The 26,536-nt window shown below is 36.9% G+C and overlaps 1 protein-coding gene across 5 annotated transcripts in view; it reads left to right on the forward strand.

Annotated features, from left to right (window-relative positions):
• Positions 1-26,536, forward strand: part of NTNG1 (netrin G1) — a 150,864-nt gene that overhangs the window by 93,011 nt on the left and 31,317 nt on the right. For 3 of the 5 annotated variants that reach the window (XM_071750968.1, XM_071750967.1, XM_071750970.1), the window contains exons 4-5: positions 1,534-1,706; positions 11,509-11,535. In XM_071750968.1, the coding sequence (XP_071607069.1) occupies positions 1,534-1,706; positions 11,509-11,535 (200 nt within the window). Of the gene's footprint in view, positions 1-1,533; positions 1,707-11,508; positions 11,536-21,183; positions 21,250-23,182; positions 23,243-26,536 lie in introns of all 5 variants that reach the window. The other 2 variants (XM_071750971.1, XM_071750969.1) reach the window with 1 other exon arrangement.

Raw genomic sequence — 26,536 nt, forward strand, 5'->3', positions numbered from 1 at the left:
AAAGCAAATAATTTCCTCTCTCTGATTTATTCTAGTGACTCCACAGTCTCCCCTGCATCTATCTCCTGTGACTCTCTCTTTTTTTTGGTATTGTCATTATTGCGTGTCTCTCCTATTTGAGAGCCTTCTGTTTTCCTCTTTCTGTGGACAGTAAAACCACCTGTCACTTTTCTTAATGGCACTGCCATTTACCAAAATCTTCAGTCTCTCCATGAACAGACTTATCTCATCCACTGACACCCAGACAGGCATCTTCCATTCTGCAGTGGTGAGTCATTGAAAATTTACTGTGCAATTGATGTAGTCTTTAAGTATCAATATTTTGGAAAATTTATAAAAATGAAGCAGGGTGTCTTTTGTCTGGCATATTCAGTACATTTCGATAATTTCAGTTTAAAAGGCGCTGAACCCATTTTTCTTTTGAATGAGAATTGCTCAAGTAACAGCAGTTTCATCTGCCATAATGCATTGAGGAGAATGCTTCACTATCTGCTGTGTAATTGATTCTTGTGGATTTTCTCCAGCAGTCACTTATTACAAGTGCAAGTTTGGTTTTACCCCGGGGGGTATAAATGTATGTGGCCAGCTGCTTCAGGTCATATTCCTTACAAATGGAAGTCATCCTGACAGCTGTTAATTTGCACTTGGCCATGCCATGTGTTGTTTTGCTCTAATTATTGGTCACTGTATGGAACAGGTGACAAAAATCCACATGAGAACCCTTTATATCACTCAATGTACAATCATTACTAAAACAGATAGGATTTTCAAGGGTGGTTTTCTCTCCACAGAAAATGGTTTTCCCTCCCACAGAAATGGATTGTAGCTGGTTGTGACATTTATTGGAAAGGGATGGAAAGAGGTGAACAATACCTTACTGTTTATGGAACTAGGTTCCCATTCTGTAAATGGCCTCATTATAGCAAAAGAGAGGAATTTAAAGAAAATAAAGTTGTTCTAAGATCAGATGCAGAATATGGTTTATCTACTGATTTTGTCATGAGGTCTGGTTAGGTGTCCTTTCCTCTGACCTTCAGCCACTATAACCACATCAAATTAAAGCAGCCAAAAATATTTTACTTTCTGAGCAAGAGAGTACCTGCTGAGCAAGAATGGAGAAGCACCATTGTGTTCAGTGTGTGAGCTTCGCTTCTGCTTCAGTGTGGCATTGCAGAGGATATTTAATTGAAATCTGTTTTCTCAAACTCCCAAGGCCTAATTTGGATGTTAATTTGGGCAAAGTTCTCAAAGGACATAAGCAGAGGACTTGTTTTGTTCCTGGGAGTAGTAACTCCTGAATTTTTGCAAGATTATAGGCCCATCTGTAGTAAAAATTATGAATAGTTACATCCTATTTGATGTGAGTGATGGCCTGTAAAGCATGTTAAAGCATGTTGATACAAACACAGCAGACAGAAACAGAGTGGTTGCCATAGGACTTGCCTTACTAAGATTTAATCTGAACTGAAACTCACCTCTAAATAATAATCCCTTTCTTTTTTTTTTTTTTATATGTTTGCCCGTTAATAACAGGTGTAAGTGCAACCTTCATGCTACTGGCTGTAAAGAAGAAAACAAAAGACTACTTTGTGAATGTGAGCATAACACAACTGGCCCAGACTGTGGAAAATGCAAGAAGAATTACCAGGGCCGACCATGGAGCCCTGGTTCTTATCTGCCTATACCTAAGGGCACTGCTAATATCTGTAAGTAGCTCTGTGTAATAACAATATTTCTTTATTAGAATTCTGTCCTGTATCGTGACTCTGAAGAAAGATGAATGCTGGCAAAGTTTGGCATTTCTTTATGACCAAGTGCATATAATTTGACAAGGTGTCACACTGTGTTAATTGTAATCATGTATAATCTGCACTCTTACATGGTTGTAAGTAAATTGCATGAGAACTGCATGTTTTTATCCATTGAGAAATCCCTGGACACTGCACAGAAAGGCATAAAGAATGAAAAAATTAGGACCCTTGACACAAAAAGCAGACACACAGGAGAGAAACCATGTGGGAATACCTGCAGTAGTGCTCCAGCTGTGGCACCCTCAGCTCTCCATCCACACATACTTATTGCCTCGAGGTTAAAAACAACCTCAGCTTAGCATGGGAGATGAGGCCTCTGTTCATTTCTTCTGTTTCAGAAAGCTTTAAAATGTCAGATTAATTTTTTTCAATTAATATCTAAAGATCTAAAGGCTGGTAAAGGAAGTTTTTACCAGATGTTGACCTGCTGAGTCCAGATTCACATGAACTCTTTCCAATCACTGAAAGTGCTGAAGTGGGAAATCAAAGCCAAAACTGGAGGCCTTTTCCTCTGCTTGTTTCCAGTGAACAGTCGTTCAACAAAACTCATACACACTCTCATATTATTCAAAGGAAGTTATTGACAGCTGCATTTCCTGGTTCTTGGCAGGCGTGGGTCAAAAAGAACATGGTGCTGAAAGTGAGGGCACAAGTACAAGTACAAGCATCAGTTCTTCCTTTCATGGATGTATGAAATAAATAATGATTCAGAATCCTCCTGACCAGACTTAGCAGACTTAAATTCCTTTGAAGAAAGGATTGAAGATGAGGATAAGTCACCAAATCTTTTGACAGAAGTTACTAGTTCTTTTAAGAAAAGAGTCCACAGCTTTTCCCCGATTAAAAGCAAAGCATTCATCTTAGAATATTAGAATATAACAATTTACTGAAAAGTTATTTGGGAAAAACAGAGCTATGTACTGCAGCTGAATGAAAAGTTTAAAACCAGAAGCAACGTGCAAGGCTCAGAATGTTATCTAAGACTTCAAAGCAGCAGCTGTGAAGAATCAAAACACAAAAATTAGTATCATAGGAAACAGGACCATATCAAGTTAAATGTGAGAGTAATAGATTGAGTGACAAACTATGAAGTGTGGGGGCATAAAATGATGATAAAATTCTTACTGAGCTGAAAAAAAAATAACTTCCAAAAAGCAGAGGAAAACATTTTGTAAGAGTATTCACTTTTTTGTATGTTATATAAAAACTGTGTGTGGCACACAGAATTAATACTTTCAAGCTATGTTCATAAAATTGCTGAGATTTACTAGGTTGGTTTTATTTATGTATTTTTTGTATTTATTTTATTTATATTACATATTTTATGTATATACACACATACTTAAGTATGTATGCATATATATACATTCCAATATGTATATATATATATATATATAAAAACAAACTACCCCAGCAAACATTTAAACTAATTACAAGATAGATGGATCCCCTACCTAGGAGATCTTCCTAAATGCAGCTTGTTATGTCAGATACATCTTTTCCATCAGTAGAGCACATACCAGAAGAACAGTGGAATTAGTCCCCACCAAAGGATACCTAAAGCTTGTTAAAACAACTTTCAAGATGATTGAATTCCACCTGATATAAAGTTCCATCAAAAGTCAAAACATCTTGCAAATTATAGGCAATCTTTTCAGCTTTTTATTATTAGTATCAGTATTATTATAATAGGATCATGGAAGCCTTGTTTGAGCTGACAAGTGCTGCACTTACCTTCAAATCCTGACTTCAGCAGTGATCAGCAGTAGGAATATATATGGCAAACAGGAAGAAGTATGAAATATTTCATCTTTGTCTTCCCTGCTGCCAGCAATAACATGCTTTCTGAGCTGGACCCCTCATAATACCCACAGTGGTTGCTAGATGCTCAGTGGAGAGAGACACACAGCTTGATCCCAGTGACATCTTATGGCAATACATTGGACACTTTAATGACACAATGAGTGAATGGTATTTCTTTTTGTTTGCTTTAAAAGATTTTATATGGCTAAGCCAATATCTCCCTAGGAAGAAACAGAGAACAATGCATCCCTGTTTGCATCTGTTACATCCTTTATGACTAGAAAGACGTGAAATGTCCACTCCTCCAAACTATTTTCTAAATTATGAATCCTAATTTACTTAATCTTTTCATATATAAAACCATTCCATATCTCTGGTCATCTGTGCTTGTTTGCTCTCTCCCGGTTCTATGATGATATTTTTTTATTTGGTGAGGCTAAAACTGTGTGTGATACTACAGACAGGAGAACAATGTGGATCTTATACAGTGGTGCAAAAATGTTTCTGCTTTATATTTTGTTATTACAGGGATCAGCCCTCGAGTCCTTTTAAAAGACTGTGCCACAGTTACAAAATTTCTATTGGCATCAAGGCTGACATAAGTGACAGATTATATGTTACAGCAGTTAGTTCAGAAATGTCATATTTGAGTTCTTTTAAAGCACTTTTTGGTTGAACATAACCTTATAGCAATTCTTATTGTTTAGTATGATTTGTATCTTCTAAAACACCCTCAGATGATGATAGACATTGAGAAGCTTCCTCTAATTGTGAGAATCCCTGTAACCTTCTTTGTTGAAAATGTCAGTGAAAACAATTAAATTAGTATTCAGTACTCTGATACCTTAATTGCCTGTCTACCCAGTTATCTCTCTGGGAGGCCTCCTGCTTCTAGTGTATTTTTTAACAAAAAAGAATTATTAACTTTTATGTCTGTAGCAAGTTGATTTTCAAAATACTGTGCTATATATATATATATATATAAAAACTTGACAGTTTTTATACTTTTTTCCCTCTCTTTCTCCATTGAGATGACTTACACATTTGATCAATATCTTTGTAAAATCATTCTGTCCTTTTGGGTTGAGCGTTGAAGGCTTTTTTTGTTTATTTGCTTGTTTGAAAAACAGTTGAAGTTTAAATACATTAAAAAAAAACCAAACAAACACGTTAGAGGTGGTTAATCTGAGTCTCTTATACACCTTCTCTCTAGCCTGCCTCCAAGCTGGTTGTATTAAATTATTTTACATTATTGTGTAAACTCTCAGCACGGCCAATGTAATTTCATGTACCCTGTTGCATTTCTGTCAGCATCCCCATTGTATGGTCACTAATGCAGCCCTAATATTATACTCTCCATAGTGAGATGTGAATTTTGTATATAGTTGCTGGAACATTTTGATAGAATCAACTTATTGATTTGACCCTAAACTTTCCTTAATACATTACTCTGATTCCCTGAGGACACTCTGTATAATCCAGTAATACAATGTCCCTCTGCTACTCTTCCTTCTTTCAGTTTTCAGAGTCTTTTACATTTGAGACGAAAATATTCCAAATCTTAAATGGATTTGAAGTGGTTTTTTATCTGAGTGTGCTGAAATAAGGTACAGCTAAAAACAGTTGTATAAATGAAATATTCTGGAATCCTTTTTAGAAAATAAAAGATACTTTTTCTTGAGATTCTCTGATTTGAGAAAATTTGCTCAGATTCAAGAATCCTAATGTCCGTTTTCAGATCTTTCCCAGCTGGGGCTTCTGTTGTTTTCACTGTTCTGCATCTGCCTTTCTTTTTCTTTTTGTGGCAAATAAGACCTTTTCTTACCTTTTCAAACTCAAGACACAAAAGATCATTCTATATTATACTCCAGCTGCAGCCTAAGCATTGATACAAAGATGTTTTCTGTATCCTTTTCATTTTAAGTCAACGTAAGTTTCTCAGGAAAACAGAAAATGTTTTCTTCATGCTCTGCTTATGAAAGACATCAAATCCTCTGTTGTTTACTGGCACTAACAGTGTTTCCACCCTTGTCTCCTGCATTGCATTTATTTTATATTTTCACTCTATTCCTTGTGCTACCGCATTCTATGGATGGTTTGTTCTGCAATATGTTTTGACACTCAAAGTGAACTTACTGAGTTTTTCTGTAGTTGGTATTACAAAATAGCTTTTCTCCTCAGCAGTTGTGTGTCTGACAGCACTAGCCCTTTCCTTCCTCCTGTTGGTTAGATCATCGTTGGCACTTATGTTCTTTGCTCCATTAGACAGAGTGTGCTGGGCTTCCATCCATCAAAGCCTGCTCTGTTTTTGTCAGTCCCTCCACAACCAATAGCCTGTACCAGGAGTGTTTGACACTGGGCAAAAAACACAGCCCAGCTGTTGCATGACTTTTCTAATTCACAGTTCAACGTGAAACAAAGGATTGATCAGAACAGGGGGAACATTGGTGGTGCTTTTTGCTCAACAGTTAGGCAGATGGTCTCTATCAGTTTACTCAGTTTCACCTTCCCCCTCTGATAGTGAAGCCTCTGTCTCAGCAGCACAGTTTTAATCCTCCCTGAATGGGAAAAGACTTATGAGGCAGCATGGCTGCCACAGAAACAGTTTCTGACAAAAAAATACAGCACTAATTGCACTGCTTACACTCATCTCTTTTTGTAGTTTTACCCATGAATTTTTGCCGACACAAAGCCATCTTGAAGGACAGGTTGACCAAGAGGTTGTGTGATGGCTTTTCAGGAATCTAAATAGCATGTATCCCTGCAACTGAAAAGATCACACCTCCTGTCAAATCAGACCTGTAAAGTAGGAAGGGTCCCATTTTCTCAGGGCTGCAGTCTCCCAGACAACTGGAAGGAACTTTCCAGTGCCTACTTTCATGACTGAGGTAGAGGAGATGAACCCATCTGATGTCAGTTTGGAGGAATGTGACACTCCTGCCTAAGAGGTAAAATGCTGCTCCTTGGTGATTTTAATAACATGTTTCATAGAGAAAAAAAATTAATTCAATAGTAAGTTACAAAACAGTAAATCCTCTTATTCTTCCTATTTTATATTACATATTAATTTTGATTCATGAAGCTTACAGAAAACGTAGAGCCACAGGAACATGTCACACAAAAGCTGTGTCAGGCTGGGAAACTCGGTGGTAGAGGCAAAACTGTAGTGTAACAAGAGCATTCAGGAAGACTGTGCTGTGTTTTTTAAAACTGGGTCTTGAAAAATTATTCCTCAGCACTATGTCCTCGTGCATGACCCTGCTGAGTTGGTTGTTTGTGCTGTTTATGTAGGCATCTGTTGCTGGGAAATGAATTGCTTCCATCCATCACTGGTTTCAAACAAGTCTATTTTGCTGTATACAGTGAAGAAGAGTGATGAAAGCAGGTTCTAGTCCTTAGGCAGCAGTATGAGAAGGCAAAGTGTCTAAAATACTCAAAATTCTTGAAATGGTCTGAGTTTTGGGCTTTTGGAAGCTTCTGATGTCTATTCTATCAGTTATGATTACTTGAAAAGAATCATTTGATCTCACTGGGAGTTTCCTAAACAGAGAGTTTTGCCAACTGGTTTGGAGTCACTAAAACATCATAAGAAAAGTTCCAAATTTTAAAAGGTATTACCCAATAAACCAAGTAACTAAGTATTTTATCTGTCCCATTTATTTGTGGTGATATTGCTTGGGAAAGCAGAGTTGGAGGATAACAAACTTCATCTAAGCAGTTCTTTTCCTGAGAATTGAAAAACTGTTGATTTTTACAGAGCAAGCAACTGCATAATTAACAGTAGCAAGAACTCTAGGACTCTTGCAATGAAAAACATGAAATTTCCTAAGAATTCTGCCTTTCTCTGTGTCTAGTCCTCCTTTGGCTGAATACAGGCTTGGCAATACACAAAAAGTTTACTATTGTGATTATAACAATCACTCCCTTGGAGGGATTACAAGATGCTAGGTTCCTCCATCTTCTCAGGACTTAAATTACTAGAGAATTCAGACCTTCTGAAATTGATGCTGAGGATCTGATACTGCAATCATGCCTCAGTGGAGGAGTTGCAAAGGAAAAAAGACTCACTGCAGGGAGGGAGTGCTGTCATGCTGCAGCACAGATGTTCTAGCAAAAAGATCAGATGCGGCATTAACAACCTTACCCTGACTCCTTGCTATGGAATACAGCTCTGTATTTTGTTCCTATTCATAAGTTAAAAAGTGTGGTGTAGAGTGCAGTTATAAGGATGTCTCTTTTGTCAGAAGAGCTTGCACTGCATTATTTACTATTGTATCCTGCCATGTCTTCATAGGAGGCAATCTTAATTCTCTGTCTCTGGGCTGTATTCACCTCACCTGCATAATTCACTGAGATCTTGGTGACACTTTTCCCCTGAATGTGAGCGAGCTGGGTGTATTGTTTTGATGGCAGCAGGAGTCCCTCCCGGGCTCACTGTCATACAGCATGCACACATTCAACTTGCAGTGGAGAAGAGGCAGAGAAGCCCATGGGAAAGATGGTAGCCAAGACCAAGTTGACGGAGTAATTCGTTCATTCTGCACATGCTCCCTGACCAGAAAGAGATGCAGCCTGGCCACATTAATTGTGCTGCTGGCAGGAAGCACACGTGGGCATTGATGATGGAGGTGATAAGAGAGACCGCGGGGTGTGACCTGTCCTAAGATTGGAAGCAGCAGTGTGGCCTCTCTCACCAAAAGCTTGACACTGCTCCTTTGTTACAGATTTCACTCTAACGCAAACTACTGAAGAAATAAAAAACTTCCTTTCTGTCCTAGCATCTGATTTGCTTTTTATCTCCATCTCAATAGTCAGCTCCATGGTAGCTAATAGCTAAAACAACCCTTTTCTGGAAAAAGAAGAAATGAGAAAATTACAGGGCAGATGCAGAAGATCATATGGTAGGAAAACACCAGATTTTTTCTCTCTCAAGTAATACATACATATTTAGATGCACTTACAGCAACCATGTAATATACCAAACCACTACCCTCAGATCAAATTAAAAATAAACGGTACTAGAGACTTTCTTCTGCAATGTTTGCCATTTCAAGAGCAGTAGCTACCCCTGAACTTCCTTTGCACACTTCACTTGCTGTTTCCTCAGTATAAAACAATTACCATCACAGTTATTTCAACTGGAAGATAATTTAGACTGAATATTGCTTTGGTTTAACAACTGAATGTACATAAATGCAGTCACTCGGTTTTATTTATTCTTTACGTCTAGCTGGGCGGAGGTGTCCATCAAGGGAAGTAATGGGCCTGATTCCTCATTGATTTCATGGCTGCAGAGTACTCACATGGCTGCTGATACCCACAGGAGGCTGACTTGCAGCAATCCCCATCATATTCTGTAGTGGTTTCCATGGAAAGGGCAGGCAGCAGGGGGGTGGCTGACCAGGGGCCACTGGTGTCCCTGCAGTGGTGCCACGGGAGAAGCTGTGTGGTCAGGTCCCTGCAGAGAAAGAGGGAGAGGCAGAATCAACCTCCTGGACCTCCTTACCTAAGGACTAGCACCAAATATAGCTCAGCTGAATTCAAGAGCTTGCCTCTTGAACTTGTAACTGTAGAGCTCATGAAAACACTCAGAATAATTTTTCCATCGTGTGCAGTTCTCACAAAGCGTTAACAGACCCCGCATCATGGCCCTACATAACCACCTCTGTTCCAGGCAAACTTAGATGTTCTGTTCTCAGTCTCTTTAGCACAAAGCACAAAAAGTAGAGCACTAGCAAGGGCAGTCACCACACACAGGGATACCTGGTGGTATGCTTTACAGAAAACAACCTGGTTACAGAAGATCACACCAACCCAGAAACTCAGTATGGAAACAGAAAAGCAGCTTTTCAAACAGAACCCAAAGACAACTTCACAAGGTTAATACAGAGCTTTCAGGCTAGCAGGCATCTTGTTTTCATTATTCTCTGCCCAGGAAGCTTTTATCACTATGAACTTCATTGAAAATTTTGAAATACAGTAAAACGAGGAGAGCAGACTTGCAGGAAAACCTCTCCTTTTGCTACAATCTGTTCAGGAGAAAGGAAAGGATATTTGTATATGTGTGTAGGAGAGAAAGAAGTTTGAGGTGGGGGAGTATACCCAGAGAAACTACAAATACCATTTCACAGTGAAAGGGTGAGTGTGAGAACGCAGTGTCTGTATTTTATCTAATATTTGTGCAGTTTCCATCAGTGTATAAAAAGAAAACAAATCCTGCTAATTTAAAACAGCTACAATGACTTGCAAAAAATGAAAGCAAGCTGCTACTTAAACTTTGGGTGATATTATTTGAAATTTAATTGCCTTTCTGACGTTTAAGACACAGGGATAGAAGTTCTCTTACATTATCCTAACTGGAAAAAAGCACTTTTTGCTACTTCTAGAACTGCAACAACATTGTTCTCTTATTAAGTTTTTATTTTTATTATTTAGCTTTTAATACACCATGATTCTAAAACTTTGGAAAATACATGGTAATCTCAGCAGAAGTAGAAATAAGTTTGCAAACAACACCTGAGTGTGGGACTCAGTTAGCAGCAGGTGCTGTCTCCAGGGTGGTGCCCAGCACTGTGCCACACCACAGGTTCCATGGGGTATGAAACCAGCAAGCTGCAATTCTTATGTGTGGCCCAGAAGTGATGTAGTGAAACACAACAGAACTGTTTATGGTGCCATTCTGCAAATGCAGTTACTTCAGCATTGTCTTAGGTGTGCCTTGAGTTAGAAATGTTCCCAAGTTGGCTCTGCAACCTTGCTTACAGTGAATATCATTTACCCTCAAGACATTCCTTCATTCCAGTTTGCTTAATTGCAGAATGAGGTCCATACCATCTCAGAGCAAGATGGAACTTCAAGATAGATGGTAAAAGAACTATAGCAGATGTTTAATGGAGAAACAGACAGATTTCTGCAGTAAAATGGATGCCATCTAAAGTCAATAAAACTTCCAAAAGGCAAACTGTGTTTAACTAAGAGGATGCAAATAGCCAGGATTTAAATACCAATCTGCAACTTGTGACTTCAACCCAAGAAACTAGCAATAGTGACATTAGCAATGTCATCTAAACTAAAGAAAATGGCATTTCAGGAAAGATTTCATGTCCTGATTTTTGTGCTACACACCTCTAAGGGCAGACCTGACAACAAGGTACAATTTTGGGGACTGCATCATGCAACATGAGATCCTGGATTGCTAATCCATCAGAGGAGTTTTACTCCTCAGTAGCCCCACCTCTTCTGGTAAATCTCACTTGCCTGTGGAATTATTTCCTTGCATTAATTCAGCTTAGGAATTGAAATGAAAACAGGAAAAGGCAGAGAAGGGAAAAAAAAAATCAACAGGAGACTAATCTAATGCATTAGATTGTTTCACTTAATTACCTTTCTTTTCCATAGCTTAATTCAGATAACCATGAGGTAGAAGAGGAAAAAATAGCTATATACAGTTAATGTGACAGAAACTATCAACTGATTTAAGCAGCTGGCCAAAGCCATTAGCAGTGTATCTATCCCTTGGTTAAATTATTCTCCTAGATCTGCATAATACATGCATGACTGATATTTTTATCCAGAGCATTAAACTTAATGGCTGGTTAGTTGAAATACAAAACTGTTCTGAACAAATTCTCAAAGTTCAGAGAGCTGATGTAGGTCCCAGAAATACCCATCTGTCGATACATTTTAGTGGTCCCTGCAGCCTCGTACTGAAAAATCTAAAGACGCTGCATTTAAAAAGAGCTGGGTACATACTGGCAGTTGCTTGGGTTTAGCTATGTATTGATACAATATTCTGAAAATTAGGAGAAAATTGTTCTAGGAATCTAAGATGTGACAGCTCAGCCAACTACGGTAAGCAGCTAACAATACTTTTTTCTGTTTTCTTTCTCTACAGGTATACCGAGTATTTCCAGTATTGGTAGTAAGTAATAAAACCAGTATTGTTTTGCATTGTCATTCAGCTTCTCGGATCTGATTTCCCAACATCCCTTTCTGTTGTAGATAATATTACTCTCAAAATGTGCTCGTTAGTGCAGGGGTTATGTATTGGCCTCCCTCTGTTGCATTAACATGAAACTGTATTACATCTTTTCCCCAAAAAAGTGTTCGCTAATAACAGAGAATAAAACCATTAATTTTCATGCAGGTATGTGTGTGCATAAATTTGAAGAGCAAATGGAGTGTATATAAATGGAAGACTTTTTGGTTTGAATTAGCTTGGCAAACGCAGTTCATCTGCTGGAATCTTTATCTCCAGCAGCCTTTGAACTGGGCTTTATTCCACAAAACTAAACTGAATTGTGTTCCTTCACAAAAACCAGCTGTCCTATATGTAATTAGAGCACCAAAAGATTACGCTTAAACTATAACAAAACCGTATCACTGTTGTGTAAAGACCTCGTTGTGTATTTCAGTGAAATAGATGATTAATTAAATAAAACACTTGAAGGGACTCAGCGCGCAGTAGCTTAGCTGAGAGTTGAGCTGAGCTCCCCAGCTGAGCAGCACACACCATCACAACGTGTTAGCTGATAACAAATAAAGCAGGCAGGTAGAAATGGGATCCTGCTGCGGTTCACTGGAATAATATTCCCCACAGCCTCAGCTTTGCAGAGGTTTTAGACACAGCTCCTGTGATCAAAATGGTAAAATATCACAGCAGTAAAATGCAATTTGCCATACCCAATACCCAGCTGAAAAGCTTCTAATAATTTCGGTAGAACTGCCTCGCTTCTTATGATGCAGGGTCAGGTCTGTGAATTCATAAATCAGCTCAGTTTACTTAGGCTCATGAATGGTGCTGATTTGTTAACTTCTAGACAGCAAGTCAAACACCACCAAAGATAGGCCCCTTGCAAACGAGAGCAGCGTTAGCAGCTGAATGCTATAGCATCTGTTTTGCAGTTTTAAGTAAACAACATCAATGCTAATAACATTCAAATGGAGGCCTTCAGTCTTAATAATGATATTTTCCTAATGTAGTATCTCCTTTAGCACTTGCATAGCTACAAATGCAGAGTGATTTGCCAGTTTCAAAACCTTGTATTTATACATGTATTTTATAACTAAAAAAAATAAGTCAAAGAGAAGTTTAACATCCCTGTTCTCAGGGAATATTCCTGCCATTAATAACAGAAATGGGATGAGTGGGAAAATAGATTTTTGGAGTTTGGTTACGCCATAGTTTCTTAGTATTTTGTTGCATGGACTATGTGGTTGTGTTTTCACTCACACTCCATACAGCCTTCGTCACCACATCTACCATTTCTGAGCATCAGCAGATGTTGGCCTTTGAAAACTTAACAGGGAAACTCAAAATACCTTTTAAACAATGGTGACCTCTTCATATTTTACACTGGGTTGATTAGTACAGTTTATCTATTACAAATGGAGAAAATGCTGTTTAACATTCCATAGGAAATGCAAGTGTTTCTGCAAGTCTATGCATTATCTTTAATCTGCTGTAAATGTCTTGGAATATTATGTGGTAGAATTCACCCAATTTCTTTTCCTCCCTGGAATGGATGAAGCATCAGCCTCTCTTCATGAGCACAAGTAAATGTTGATACATTGCTTGGTTTTTTTCATGTGTTTTTTTCTTAAATAGCTCAACAAGAAAATAGTTCTACTTGCACAGTGTTCTGAACATTTTTCCTATAAAACAGAATTAGCAGAATTGTTGTTAAACAAGGATAGAACACATAAATTTATCCTGATCTCTTAGAGAATTTAACAGAAGTACAATTAACACAAAACCAAACAAGATTAATTAGTTGTGGCTGCTTTAATGGATTCTGCACAATTTCTTCTTTTGTCTATGCTAATGCCATGTTTATGTTCAGCTCAGCAGAGTTTTCCCTGTCTGGGGACATGAAGTTGCTCTCGGGAGATACAGCTTGGGTTTTATTTTGCAAGCACTAACGGGGGTATTGGCTTTTGTGTAATTCAGCCTTTTCCTAATATATAAGAACGATGGAGTTGAGGTGGGGAGGGTTATGAAGACTAAACTGCCAGCACACAGGGAAGGTACTACTGCAAGCGATGTTCTTTTAACACATTTAAGACTGCAGTGAAAGCAATCAAGGAAAGATAAAGTATCTTTACCTGTGTGCACATATATGTATCATCCTCTAATCCTTTTTTACCTCGAAGGATCTTTTATTAAAGCAGCTCATCAAGAAGTTAGAACACAAAGAAAGATTGGTCATTAAGTAAACATCCTTCCTGATCATCTAGAAGAAAAAAAAAAATCAAAATCAGAGCATTCCCATTAAGGTCATTTGTACCTGCTGGTGTCTATCAGTTGAATAATAGGTTCTCTGCTCATATGCAGCATTCTTGATTCCAGTGCTTTCAGCATTTTTCAATCATGTCTGGAAAAATACATGGTGAAAGTGTTAGCAATTAATGAGTCCCAAAACCATTTCAAAATTTTAAGCAATGCTTACATACAGTATGTAAATATTCTGAAAACTGCTTTATTTTACTTGCTAAATAAATGATTGTATGGTTTTACATAGACCAATGCATCAAAATGTTCATTATGGTGACGAAATACCAAATTATTAATCTGTCCATATATGCCTTCAAAAAGTGGAATTTTCTAAACTATAAGTTCTATCTTTATTCCTGTAAAACATAACTCCACTAATTATGCTAAACAGGTTCTTATGAAGGGTATAATTAGCTACAGGATAGGATAGACATGATGTGCAAATAGCTCTGTGTGGGTGATTATCACCTTAAAGCCTGCTGGTGGCAGATGAGTCAGAGTTTAGAGACAGAGAGTGCACCCCAGTGCAAGATAACAATCATGATAATCAGATGGTATTTTCTGCTTTGTTTTCCGTGCTTTTTGTTCTTCTTTACAGCCAATTTCAGATTAAGATAACTTTTTTTTTTTTTTTTTTTTTTTAATAATTATGATGAATGCAAGACACAAAAGTAAAAATAAAAGCTGTATGGGCACTCTTTTATTTTATCGTTTTCTTAACCTTGAAAGATGTAGTAGGTGTTTTTCTGGAACTAAAATAGTGTCAGGATCAGTAGCTTTATTTGTTTTACTTATATGTTATGAAATTTTAATGTGGTAAATATATATCTTAAGAGGTTGTGAAAGCAAGTACTTGTGGGTGGGTTTTTTCTTTTCTTTTTTATAATAACGCAACGTATTTTGGATCTGATTTTGCCCCCTTGCGGGTACTGAGAAATTCTCTTGTTAAATATACAGTGATGGGATCAAATCCCTTACAGTGCAAAGCTCTGGACTAGAGTATATGCACAACACCACACATCAGTAGGATATCAATATCCATAACTTGGTTTTACATTACTTTTCTGTTATTTGAGTTTTACAGACCAAGCTGTACTGTTGAGAGACTATTAAGATGTGTATCTCTTTAGAACATTTAAATATTTTCTTCAGATTATATATATTATTTTTTACATACTATCAAAATATTCTGATTTCAATTCGATTTTATGCAGATCCTACTTTTTAGTAAATAATGCAGTTAATCAGGCTCTTAGTTTAAAGCTATCACCTTACCTAAGTAATTGATTATAATACCAACCCAGTAACCGTATTTGTTTTCCCTCCTTTAATACTTCGAAGCACTCAGAATATTTCTCTTTGACAATCAAATTTTCCATTATATTAAACCATTACTGGGCTGAAAGAAAATACTGAAAGCCTATGTGCACTTACTTGAACATTAGATCTAAAAGAAGTGAAAGACAGTGTGGGTAGTTTATTTAACTGGTAGGATCCATGACAAAGCCAGTTTTCTTCAGTATAACGAGGATGTCACCCTTGAAAATGAGTAAGAGCACCCTGTGCTGACCCCACCTCTAAGCACAAACCATCTCTTTGGGGAGTAAATTCTCATACATGGTCAGAAACTACTAAGGCTGATCCAGGGAGCACTGGCAGGCTGCTGGGGTGGGATCTGGGGAAGTTTTGTTTTTTCCAGATCCACCAATTTTAACAGATAAGAAGAGCCATTCTCACCAGTCTAGTAGGCACAGCCACTTGCAGTTTAAGTATTATTTCTCATTCTTCATCCCAGTTAACCTTCTTCAACTTGGGTGAGTTAAAAAAAGTTTGTCACTCAAGTTAGCTTTTCAGCGCTTTTTAAATTTGCTGTAATATACAGGAAATCACTTAGTTCAGTTATCTTTGTTTCAAGCATTAGTAAACAATCAAGTGCTAGGACACTAAAGAAAATAGGATCTCATAAATTCAATATGTACCTGTGTAAAACACATTGCACTTGCAATATACAAGTTTAGCTCCAGTTACTCAGGGAAATTTATAGGCAGCAGATGTGATGCACAAAGATATTTAAAAATCAGGTTAGCTATAAAACTCAGGGAGAAATTGCTGGGAAATAATTCACTTCTATATTTTATTTTCTCTTCCTTTTTTTTGTGGCCTTTGGATGTCTAATCAGTTTATCTCACAGAGTCTAAGGGAAGAAGGAATTTTCCAAGTCAGTGTTCTGATTTTTTAAAAAAATATCTTCATTTACTATTCATGAGTTGTGAATTTTACTGTCCAATAATCCTAGTCGATCAACCAATTTCAGCATCTTTGTAGAAATAAAGCTGAATCAGTCAAAATAAAAAGGAACAACCCCCTCAAACCATCAACAGAATATTTTACTTTTTTTGTCATGAGAAAGTACCTAAATATTTCCATTCAAAACTACTTTAATACATCAGGCATATTCACAAGTATTTTAGTGAAAATGCTTACAAGTGAAGGATACTCCTCATTAGCTGGAGAATTAGCCTACACATTTGTTAAAATCAGTGGATTTTTGTCTGATATATAAAAGTTTCCAGAGCTGGATCATTGAATTTTATTTTGTTTTTTAAGCCTCTAAAAAGGTCACTTTCTTTTACTCTGAGACAACAAGTGGGCACGTAAAGGACTAATTGCATTTAAATTCTTCCAACAGTTATAAAAGCTGTTATGGCTGAGGAGCTGCCATAAAACAACTACATCATTTATGCAGAATTCTCCTTTCTTCAAAGGAACAGGTATGAAACTTCCTACATTGCTCAAAAAAAATATTGCCTGACATGGGCCAAGTAATTTTTTTTAGACTTAACAAAATAAAAGGGTGATTTTTTAAAAAATAAACTTTCCCAGCATTTCTTCCCTTTTGATGAGTTAGATTTTGCCACGTTACGAAAGTGCTGAATGGCAAATTTTATGTGAGGATGTTATCAAGACCTCAACCAGACTTCATGAGATAGAAATGCTGTACTAATGATAGTATGATCCTTGTCATAAGTGATGGAATATGATCTGACACACCCAATTACTCCATCAGTTACTAAATCTGTCACTGATTTCAGTGAGCAAAATTTTTTAGTATTCCTAATTTTTTTATTAATCCTAACAACTAAACCCACTGTTTTATCTGTAACTCCACTGTGCTCAGCAGACATCTGTATTTTAGGATGGATATTGACTCTCTACTACTGATGGCTTAAAACAGACAGTAGCCAGACTGGTTTTCTAGGTAAGAAACATGGACTTCTACTAGAATCATTAAGCTTACATTGATAATTTTTGGGAGGGAGGATTGTGTTTTAAATAGAAGTTAAAAGAAAGTTTAAAAACATCTTAATCAGAGTCTCACAGTAGAGTTCATTATTGTTATATTAAATTAAAGAAGTAATGATAGTTCTCAACACAAGTGCTCCCTGTCTGCCAGTAGAGTAAGCATTATTTAAGACTTACTGATTTATTAGTAGTAATTTTCAGCAAATGCATTGTTTGTTGACAGGGTCAGCAGAAAGAGTTCAGGAGATGAGAATGTTAGTCTGCTGGAGAGCACAGATGTCCAGGCAGCAATGTAGTTTTATACCATCCATCACCTGTGTTCTCCATCCCTGAGGGAGGATAGTCCCTCTCACTGGAAATGCATATTGCTTTTACTGCCAGCTCAGTATTTGGTTGGAATGAGCAGCCAACCAAGTGCTTAATATTTTCTGCCAACATCAAGGCAGGTTTCTTCCATGGGCAGCTGTCTGGTTGAAATCACCTCGAAACTCTGATCATTTCCATTATTTTCCCAATACAAACAATGCATGATGTAGCCCATGGTGTAAACTGCAGTTATAGTGAATATTTGCAACAATTTTCTTCATTTACTATCATAGGTAATTCTGATATTATACATTAAAAAAAAAAAAAAAAAAAAAAATCTAGAGGAGAAAATAAAAAAAAAAGATATTCTGAAGCACCTAGTAAATATGCAATCAGTTAATCAGTTTCTCCTTATTTTATGAATGTAAGATGTTTTTCCAGTAGTTATTTTCTGCATATAATTGGTTTTGGAACAATAGTAACTAAAAATGTAGACATTTCCAATGAAAATTTAAAATATCATATCTGGTTTTCTTCTCACTCATATAGTCCACATATTTCTATTCATAAAGGTGCCTACAGTAGCTTCACTTTTAAATATTAACACTAAAATGAATGTCTAGAAACTTACATTTCTGTAGCCTAGTTTGCCCAGAATAACTGTCACAGAATCTATTACAGTAAGTTTACGTAATTTCTAGAATTCCTACACCAAAATTCATTATTTACTCTGGAAAATAATTACTTTAATTACAGAATACAGTGTCCATACATGGAACTGTTTTGGAAAAGCTTGGTTTATCTAGTCAACTTCTCTATGAATAAAAATCTTAGAGGTAACCACTGAGGACTAGAAATATTTTCACAAGTTGCTATAAAAGAATAACTGTCTTCTAAATTAATCTTCCCAGTGTCTGTTCAAAGGATGACTCATGTGCTCCTATATGTCCCTGTGAAAGTCTGTCAACTTTCTTTGACGTGGATACCTCAAATACCTTTTTCTGAGAAAGCAGTTAAAGCTGTCTCTATTACAACAAACCAAGAAAATTTCAAAGATAAAAGAAAGGCCTTTATCAGGAGACCTATAATCTTGATGATTGTATATTCCATACTAAGAATATAAGAAAAAAAAAGCATTATCTTTACAAAAAAAAGAGACAACACCAAATAACAGAAGCATGAAGTCCCCAGTAGCATTAACCACATTACCAAGCAGCCCAGAGACACTGAAGACAGTGGCTGATTTCAGCTGGATGTGACTCTGAACAACCTCACCTAACAACAAAATTCAAACCCTGTTACAAGGAAGGGGTGGAACAAATGCCCACATTCTAAGATGGTTATAATTATCACTGATAATTAGTATTAGCACTATTAATATTACTGAATTTATAATTTTCAAACACTGTAAATATGCTCTTTATTGTTTTGGTTGTCCATTAAGAAACTCAGCTCAATCTAGTTTAATTTAAAGGGTAAGCAAATTTGTCATTTTTTTTTACACAGTCACAACCTTTGTTTTAAATGTTCTAAAATGAGCACAGATCTACAGCCTTTACAGGATTACCAAAATATGTAAAACTGATTTTTCTGTCATAGAATTAATGATTTTATTTGGACAAGACGAGATTACTTGGGCAAATTATCATCAGAATGAGATCTTATATGAAAATTATATATGAACGAGAACATATATGAAATATATATATGATTATGTGAGGACCTATAGTTTATTAAATAACAGATATTCCAGAGGGTTAGTCCTAAGGCATTACAAAGCTTTGATGAGATTACTTCTGGTAATACCTAGGCCATTTCAATTGAAGGCAATTATGCATGTGATTTTTTTGGAGTAGGTGTTCTACACAGCATTAAGCAACAGAGGCTGGGTGGTAAAAGCTCAGATCTGAAACGTTACAGGTTTTCTGCAACCCCCACTATTGCACAATGGCTGAAACTGCAAATTAACAGCGCAAGTAATTTGTGTGTGCTTGAAACTACTTTAACATAACCAGTCATTGTTTCAGGAGGAGGAGGAGGAAGGTGGTATCTCAGGTGTATGAAATTACAGACTGTCAGTGGGCTAGGGTTATCACACCAGCTCAGTTAGGTACAGCTTTTAGATACCTTTTGTCATAAAGTCTGACTATTGTGTTTGCAGTTCCTATGTGTGTGAATTGGTGGATCTGACCAGTAAAGGCAGGTTTGATCAATACATAGACTGAGAATATACCAAGCTGATTCAGTTTTCTTTTCTTCTCTGTTCTTGACCAATAATGAAAAAGCACAAAAATTCAAGAATATGATGTTATGAAGTTATTATACCACAACTTGGCTACCTAACAGTAAATGGTACAGTGCAGGTTATCATCCTTTCTTTGAGCTGTTCTGTACAGGGAGGGACTTCTGGGACAGCCATCCCTACCTAGCCAATTTCTCTTCACCCTTGACAACAGCATCAGAAGATACTATGGGAAAAAAATCACATCCTCCTTCAGATGCTTAAAGCCCTGGGCTTTTTGTGCAGCATCACTGCAAGTCTTCTATTAAGGTCAACATGACAGCACAACATACTTTCTTCCAATAGAGCTATAAGTATAGACTCCTAGTGCTAACCAGGTTGTTACAGCTGCAATCTGCTCACTACTTAACTGAATTCCCTGTAGGCAGAAATGAAGAAATACCTATCTCCCCACTAATAACACCACTATGTAGGCTGATGTGACCACGAAGGAAAATTCTGTTCAGCTCAGGAGGGACACAACCGCTGCAGTACTCACAGAAGATGATAAAAACGCGGTCCAAATCTCATGTTCAGATCTAGGCAGATGAAAACAGAGAAAATATTATAACAAAAAAAGAAAGAGACTATAAATACCATTTCCCACATCAGGGCCCAAAGAAAAACTTACTTTCTTCCTTTCACAACCCCATCATCCCCTTTACTTACTCTCAGCTCCAACACCAACCACCTTTCTCCTAAGAATAATCATTCCCCACTGCCCCAGCCTCAAAGTATGTTGGCCAAGGAAGATAAAGATCTGAAGAGGCAGAACTAATTCCTTCTCTGAGAAACAAAATGCTTCTACATGTAGGTAACACATCAGGTAGGCATTAAGAAATGTAGACATTTAATGTTCTTACAAAAAAAAAAAAATAAAGCTGTAAAATATATCAGTAGCAGTGACAGACAATAGATACAACACACAAATGTGTGAAAGCAAAAGAAAAGGCCCACTTTATTGGAAAATATATTTCTTCTGATAAAAGAAATACAATTCTCTCAAAAGGCCCTAAACCAGGATGTTACGGTAAGATATGCATCTTTGGTAAGAAATCCTTATTTGTCTGAAACTGTCTTTTTATCTCTACAAAGCAGATTTAACAGAATATGTTCATGTTTTGTCCCTGGTGTTAGAATTGCATGTATTGGTCTAGGATACGTAGAAAAAAATATATTTTAAACCACAAAGATAAATGGCTATGCAAAGTATTTTTCTGTCCATTTGGTGTTTTGGGAATCATCAATTGCTTTTTTCTTGTTCACTGTGGAGTCATGTACTGTTCAAGTGCAACCTAGACTAGTCCTGTAGTGGATGTTTGTAATGTCTTTGTCCATATGCTTGCCTGTTCAGAACAATATCACAGATGTAAATAACAAAACCTGATTTTTCCTGATGCATGCAGATCCTCCAAAGTTTGATAGGATATGGCCGAATATTTCTTCTCTTGAGGTTTCTAAACCAAACCAAGGTAGGATGCTATAAAATTCCTAGTGGTCAAAAATTACTGAAAGTGCTTTGAAGAAATCCCACACAGTAGAAAAAGCAGTAAAAGTTATAATCCAACTAATTTTTCTTTTGGTACTAAGTAATACTATTCTGTGAGACAATAATCATAAAATAAACCTTATCTGGAAAGTCTTCAAACACTCAGATTATGCACATCATTGCTGAAAAAAATCTGCAAAATAGACACACAGGTTACAAGCACCAATACAGAAAGCACTAGATGATACTGGACTTGTTTAAACAGCAGTCTATATTTTGAGTATGTTTCAAGTTTAAACAGCAGTCTATATTTTGAGTATGTTTCAAGATTCTTGAGTAAGAAGTATTGTCACTGTCTACATCAAAGCCATTTTTAATGTCGTTTTCATTTTGTTTTCCTGAGAGAGCTGAGACATCTTCTCAGCTTTCATGCCATCCACAATAAAAGCAAGTTCTCTGCAAGCTACACTCAGTTTTCTGCAATTTGAGTGCCACATAAATTACTCACAGGCTGTGGCATGATGATTAGCATTGAAAAAGAAGAACTTTTTAAGACAATTAACAAAAGTAAGATTCTTTGTTATTTTAAGATGCCTCCAGATCATACAATTATTGTTCAGTGTAAAAAATAACTTCTTTTGATCTATTTATTTGCTGCCCTTTGCTCTCCAAAAGAAATCCCTGCAGAAATCTAGCCTGTGGCTTGCTTTGACTATTCAAAGGGTGTCCTTTCTGTGCTATAACACATGGGGATGGAGAATAAAATTAATGAAAAGGTGATATAGAAAAATAGCTACTAAGCTGAAGATGTATTGGGAATCTGTTGAAAGGGTTGTAGTTAATACATTGATCACAACAACCAAGTCAATCCATATGCACATATGTATAAAGTCTACCATATTACATGTGGAAGTTTCTATGTGCCAAACAAAATGAAAAATACAAACTGATCTGTCCTTTCTATAAGGATTTTTGATGTACTTTAGCATACATTATTCACATATTTCAAATCAAATATTCCTGATGAAGAGATACTTAGCATTTCGGTAACTTCATTTAGCCCATGTTATATTTTTCAAGCTCTTGCATGCGTTCCTTAAACAAACAAAAGAAAACTGAGATCAGTCTCTGGTCCTTTGCTCTCTGTAAGGATTAGCCTACAATATTCACAGGAATTTTAAATCAAAACATTCCCATGAATGATACTTAGCATTTCTAATGGATTTCATAGCTTAATTATACTGCTTAAGATCTAAGCCTTAACTTCATTGCAATATATGTCTTGAACAGAACAAAATTACTCGGTTTTACTTCCCCAGAAATAAGAGCTTTAGTAAAGATGTTTTGTCAGGGAGCACAAACCACAAAAACTTTAAAGCATTTTTATTCAGATTATGTGTTTGCATCATATTGCTACAGTGTTTAATATTTATTGTAGATTAAATACTTCAGTCAAGGATAGTGTATGAAGAGAGTAATTATTGAAATCTGCCTTTACCTAATATTATTTCATTGTCTTTTCTTTGTTTATGCTATTAGGGCAGAATAAATATGCATGTAAATTTAATAAACCCCTTTGCAGACCACCCTGGTTACCATTTGTTGCGATCCAAGCAGTGTTTGCATCACCATTGGTGATGGATTGGGAGAAAACATCAAATAACTTCTAACACAAAACTGTCAAAATGTGCATATGTGAATTACATTACCTTTCTTTAACTTGGATAATACAGCTCAAATGATACAATAATTGCTAGTATACAACTCATTCTCCTCAACTTTCTCTCTTTTCATACAAAACAATAACCATTGTTATATTTAATTTAAAAGTTAGAAAACAGATGTTTATTTAGTCTCTTGATTTGTTTCTATATAATACCTTTTCTAATTTACTGTTCGTTTTATTACCTATCCAGTTGCTCCCAAATTAGCTATGTCAACTGTTTCTTCTGTTCAAGTTGCAAACCACAAGAGAGGTAGGAATTCTTGGATTCATACAGTGATTCCATAGTGCTCTGTGTTGTGAAAACATTGCACTGTATGAATCTGGAATATCTGTGAAGTGTACCCATCAGCTTACTGGTGAGGCATCTTCATTGACAACAAGAGAGGCATTAAGTCACATAAACATAAGCCATACAAAGAAAATAATAGATGTGCATCTTAGACAGTCACTGCTGGCATATAAAGTGACATGGCATTAGTTTTTTAAGCAGCTAAAAGTATAAATATGACCACAGAGATTGTTATCTAGAAAGCAAATGTCTCCTAGAGCCTTGTTTTCCTCCCTGATATCCATAAACTGTAAAAAAAAGAATGCATAAACAGATTAGGTGAGGGGAAGCAATACATTTAACATCATTGTCCATTTCCTCAAGGAGTATCTGTAAATGCTATGGAATGCAGTACATAGTCATATCTTTCAATGCACTGTAAATATGCCTTACATCTTAATTGTATTGTAACAATGTGCAACTTCAAGGTGTAGGCATTACCTTTCAAACTGATGTTTCAGTGTTTTATCAAAATAATGTAATTATATGGGCTTAATAAAGGACACCAATATTGACTCTGACTTACAGGCCACCTGTTTCATTTACATATCTGTCATTCACAGTCTGAACCCTGAAATCTTCTCATTGTTCTTTCTCATCATTTTTTCTGTAAAAGAGTGTGTATAAATATGTTTTGTCTTTCTGTAGCTATTGTGAATATCTCATTATTCATGAATACGTATTAACAAGGAATAGGGATATTAAGAAATGCTTGAACTTAGTTTGACCCACTTGATTAGATTACAATAAAGAGCCTGAGAGCCTGTTACGATCCAGAGTAACATAATTTTTTTTTTTTTTCCAACCAACATGGGTCAGGTGCAAGCATACTATACTTTTATTTGACAATTGACACAAGCAAAATGATAGAACGCCGTGAAAGTATGGGGGAATATGTTGCCAGACAAAGAGGGAGAGATGAAAAGGAGAAGATATTAAGAGAGAGAGAGAGAGAAATGGGAGAGAAAAGAAAGTGGAAAAGTGAGAGAGAGTCAGAGTCACCACCAGGGGTCCAGCTATCCCAGGAGTTTCTTCAAGATGGTGCTGATTCTGGACGGGGTCCAGCGCAATATGGTGGTGGATCAACAGGGCAACATAGGGCCACAGAACGGACAGCCCCATATTTACCCCTAAATTCCTTTGTTCCAAAGGGGCAGCTGTCAGTCAGGTGCCACAGAATCCAGGTTCATTAGCATCAGGGCCATTGCAGACAGGATGGCTGGAGGGGGGGGCTTTCTGTCCGAAGTGCCGCAGAAGGGCGAAGTCTCCCCTCAACCATTAGTTCTTACCCTTTTCTAGGCGTCACCCCGCCCCTCCACTTTGCTCCAGCCAGGCCAGGTTGCCTGGAGAGTCCTGCTCATTCCAGCATTGCAGACCCATTCTCACATAATCCTTTTCTAAGTGCCAGTCCCTGCTCCGATGCAGCCACCTCAGCCGAGTACATTAGCATAAGTACAATCAAGGTGGCTTCCTCCACCTCAGCCAGGACTTCACTTTAAAATTGTCTCTTGAGGCAATGAAAAATTCCAGCCAGAGCGAATCTCACAGAGCCATTCTGTTTGTTATGAATCAGGTGATTGCTAAGGTTACAATAAAATCTCTTTTGTTTGCCTTCTGTCAGCGTATAGGGGAGGAACACAGTTATTGGCAAATGAATAAGAAAAAAGTTTTCATGATTTCTGAATGCACTTTCATTGAAATACTCTTCATGCTTTTAATTAGAAAATGACACTGATAGTTGTCTCATGCATTACCTGTGTTGCTTTCTACAAATTATGCTTCCCTTCCATGTGTGTTTACCATTGTTTTACGTGCTGATGTCTTATTGGTCGCAGCTGGTGCTTCAGCACATGCCCCAGCACAATAGTTTGTCATCTCGAGGATGTAAATGCATAGCATTAAAATGGGAGAAAAAAGTATTCACTTGGTGGAAAAAAAAAAAAGATCAACCTCTTTGTGAGCTTTCTTCAATGGGTAATTTTATCACACTTTCTACAACAGGATCAAGATATTGCAATAGAGTCACTGCATTGGAAATAGTCTTTAAAGGCTCATACAATCAATCCTTCTGTGTGCTGGCAAGGGATCAGACAATTCCTGAATCATTTTAAGACAATTATCAAATCTAACATGGCTCTCTCTTTTCCATTTTTCCTTCACATTAAACCTATCTAGCTATCTTTAACTCTCCTCTGAGATTTTATTTTCCAAACCATTTGCTCCCTATTGTTATTCAGCTTTAAACTGTCTCCAGTATATCACTTTTCTGGCATGTGGTACTTAGAACTGAAAGCAACATTTTCTAATACTGTAAAGACTCATCATTTCATTGTTGGTAAACCTTTAGCAGCCTGGTTTTGATACTTTCCCCTAGTTCTTTCATTGACTGCATGGCTTTGCTAGTGCATTAGAGTGGTGGGGCTGCTAGCCAGAGAGATTTGCCTAAAAATATTAAGCTGCACTTTTGACAAGCCACAGCATCAGGCTACTTGCTGGTCTTGGTGTGCTGGTTAAGGTGAACAATATAAGCTAGAAAGGCCATATGGCATTGATAGGTATTAGCTGCACAGCTGACATGATGCTGAATGCAGTTCTACATGTTATTTTTGACTGGTTTAAGATAGCACCTCATGTAGCCAGTGGAGAAAAATTATTCATTTCAATCATATGAGGACCCTTTACATAGCCTTTTTATAAATAGAGAGGTCTGTAGGTATGACTCATTGATCAGGCCAACAGCAGTAAGCAAAATAAGTTCATATTATTGCACTAGCAAAATGAGGGAGGGACAGCAAAAATTAGCAAAAACTGTATGTAATCATTACTTTCTGAGACTTTTTATTTTTTTCTTTGTGCCACTGCTAATCTTTGATCAAAGGTTGCGTTGGTTTTGAGTGAACTGGATTTTTTCACATACTATGTAGCATTTACCAGTCTGATGATCCAGATTCCTAGAGCTTTCATATATTTCAGAAAAATGCTTTTTTTCACACAGCACAGTTACAAAAGAGCTATACCCATAGGAATGCAATCAAGGATGGCCTCATCGTTTACCTCCAATGTTGGTGAGCCATATCTGAACCTGGGTAGTCCTGCATATGTTTTGAAGCATGTGTGTACATCAAACTAAGGCCTTAGTAATTACCAGATGTTTCTTTAGTCCAAGTCACAACTTGGAGCTACACTTAATTACTTTCTGTGCAGCTTTGTTTCCTT

This window comes from Heliangelus exortis, chromosome 8 (genome assembly GCF_036169615.1).
Source record: "Heliangelus exortis chromosome 8, bHelExo1.hap1, whole genome shotgun sequence".
Lineage (NCBI taxonomy): Eukaryota > Metazoa > Chordata > Aves > Apodiformes > Trochilidae > Heliangelus > Heliangelus exortis.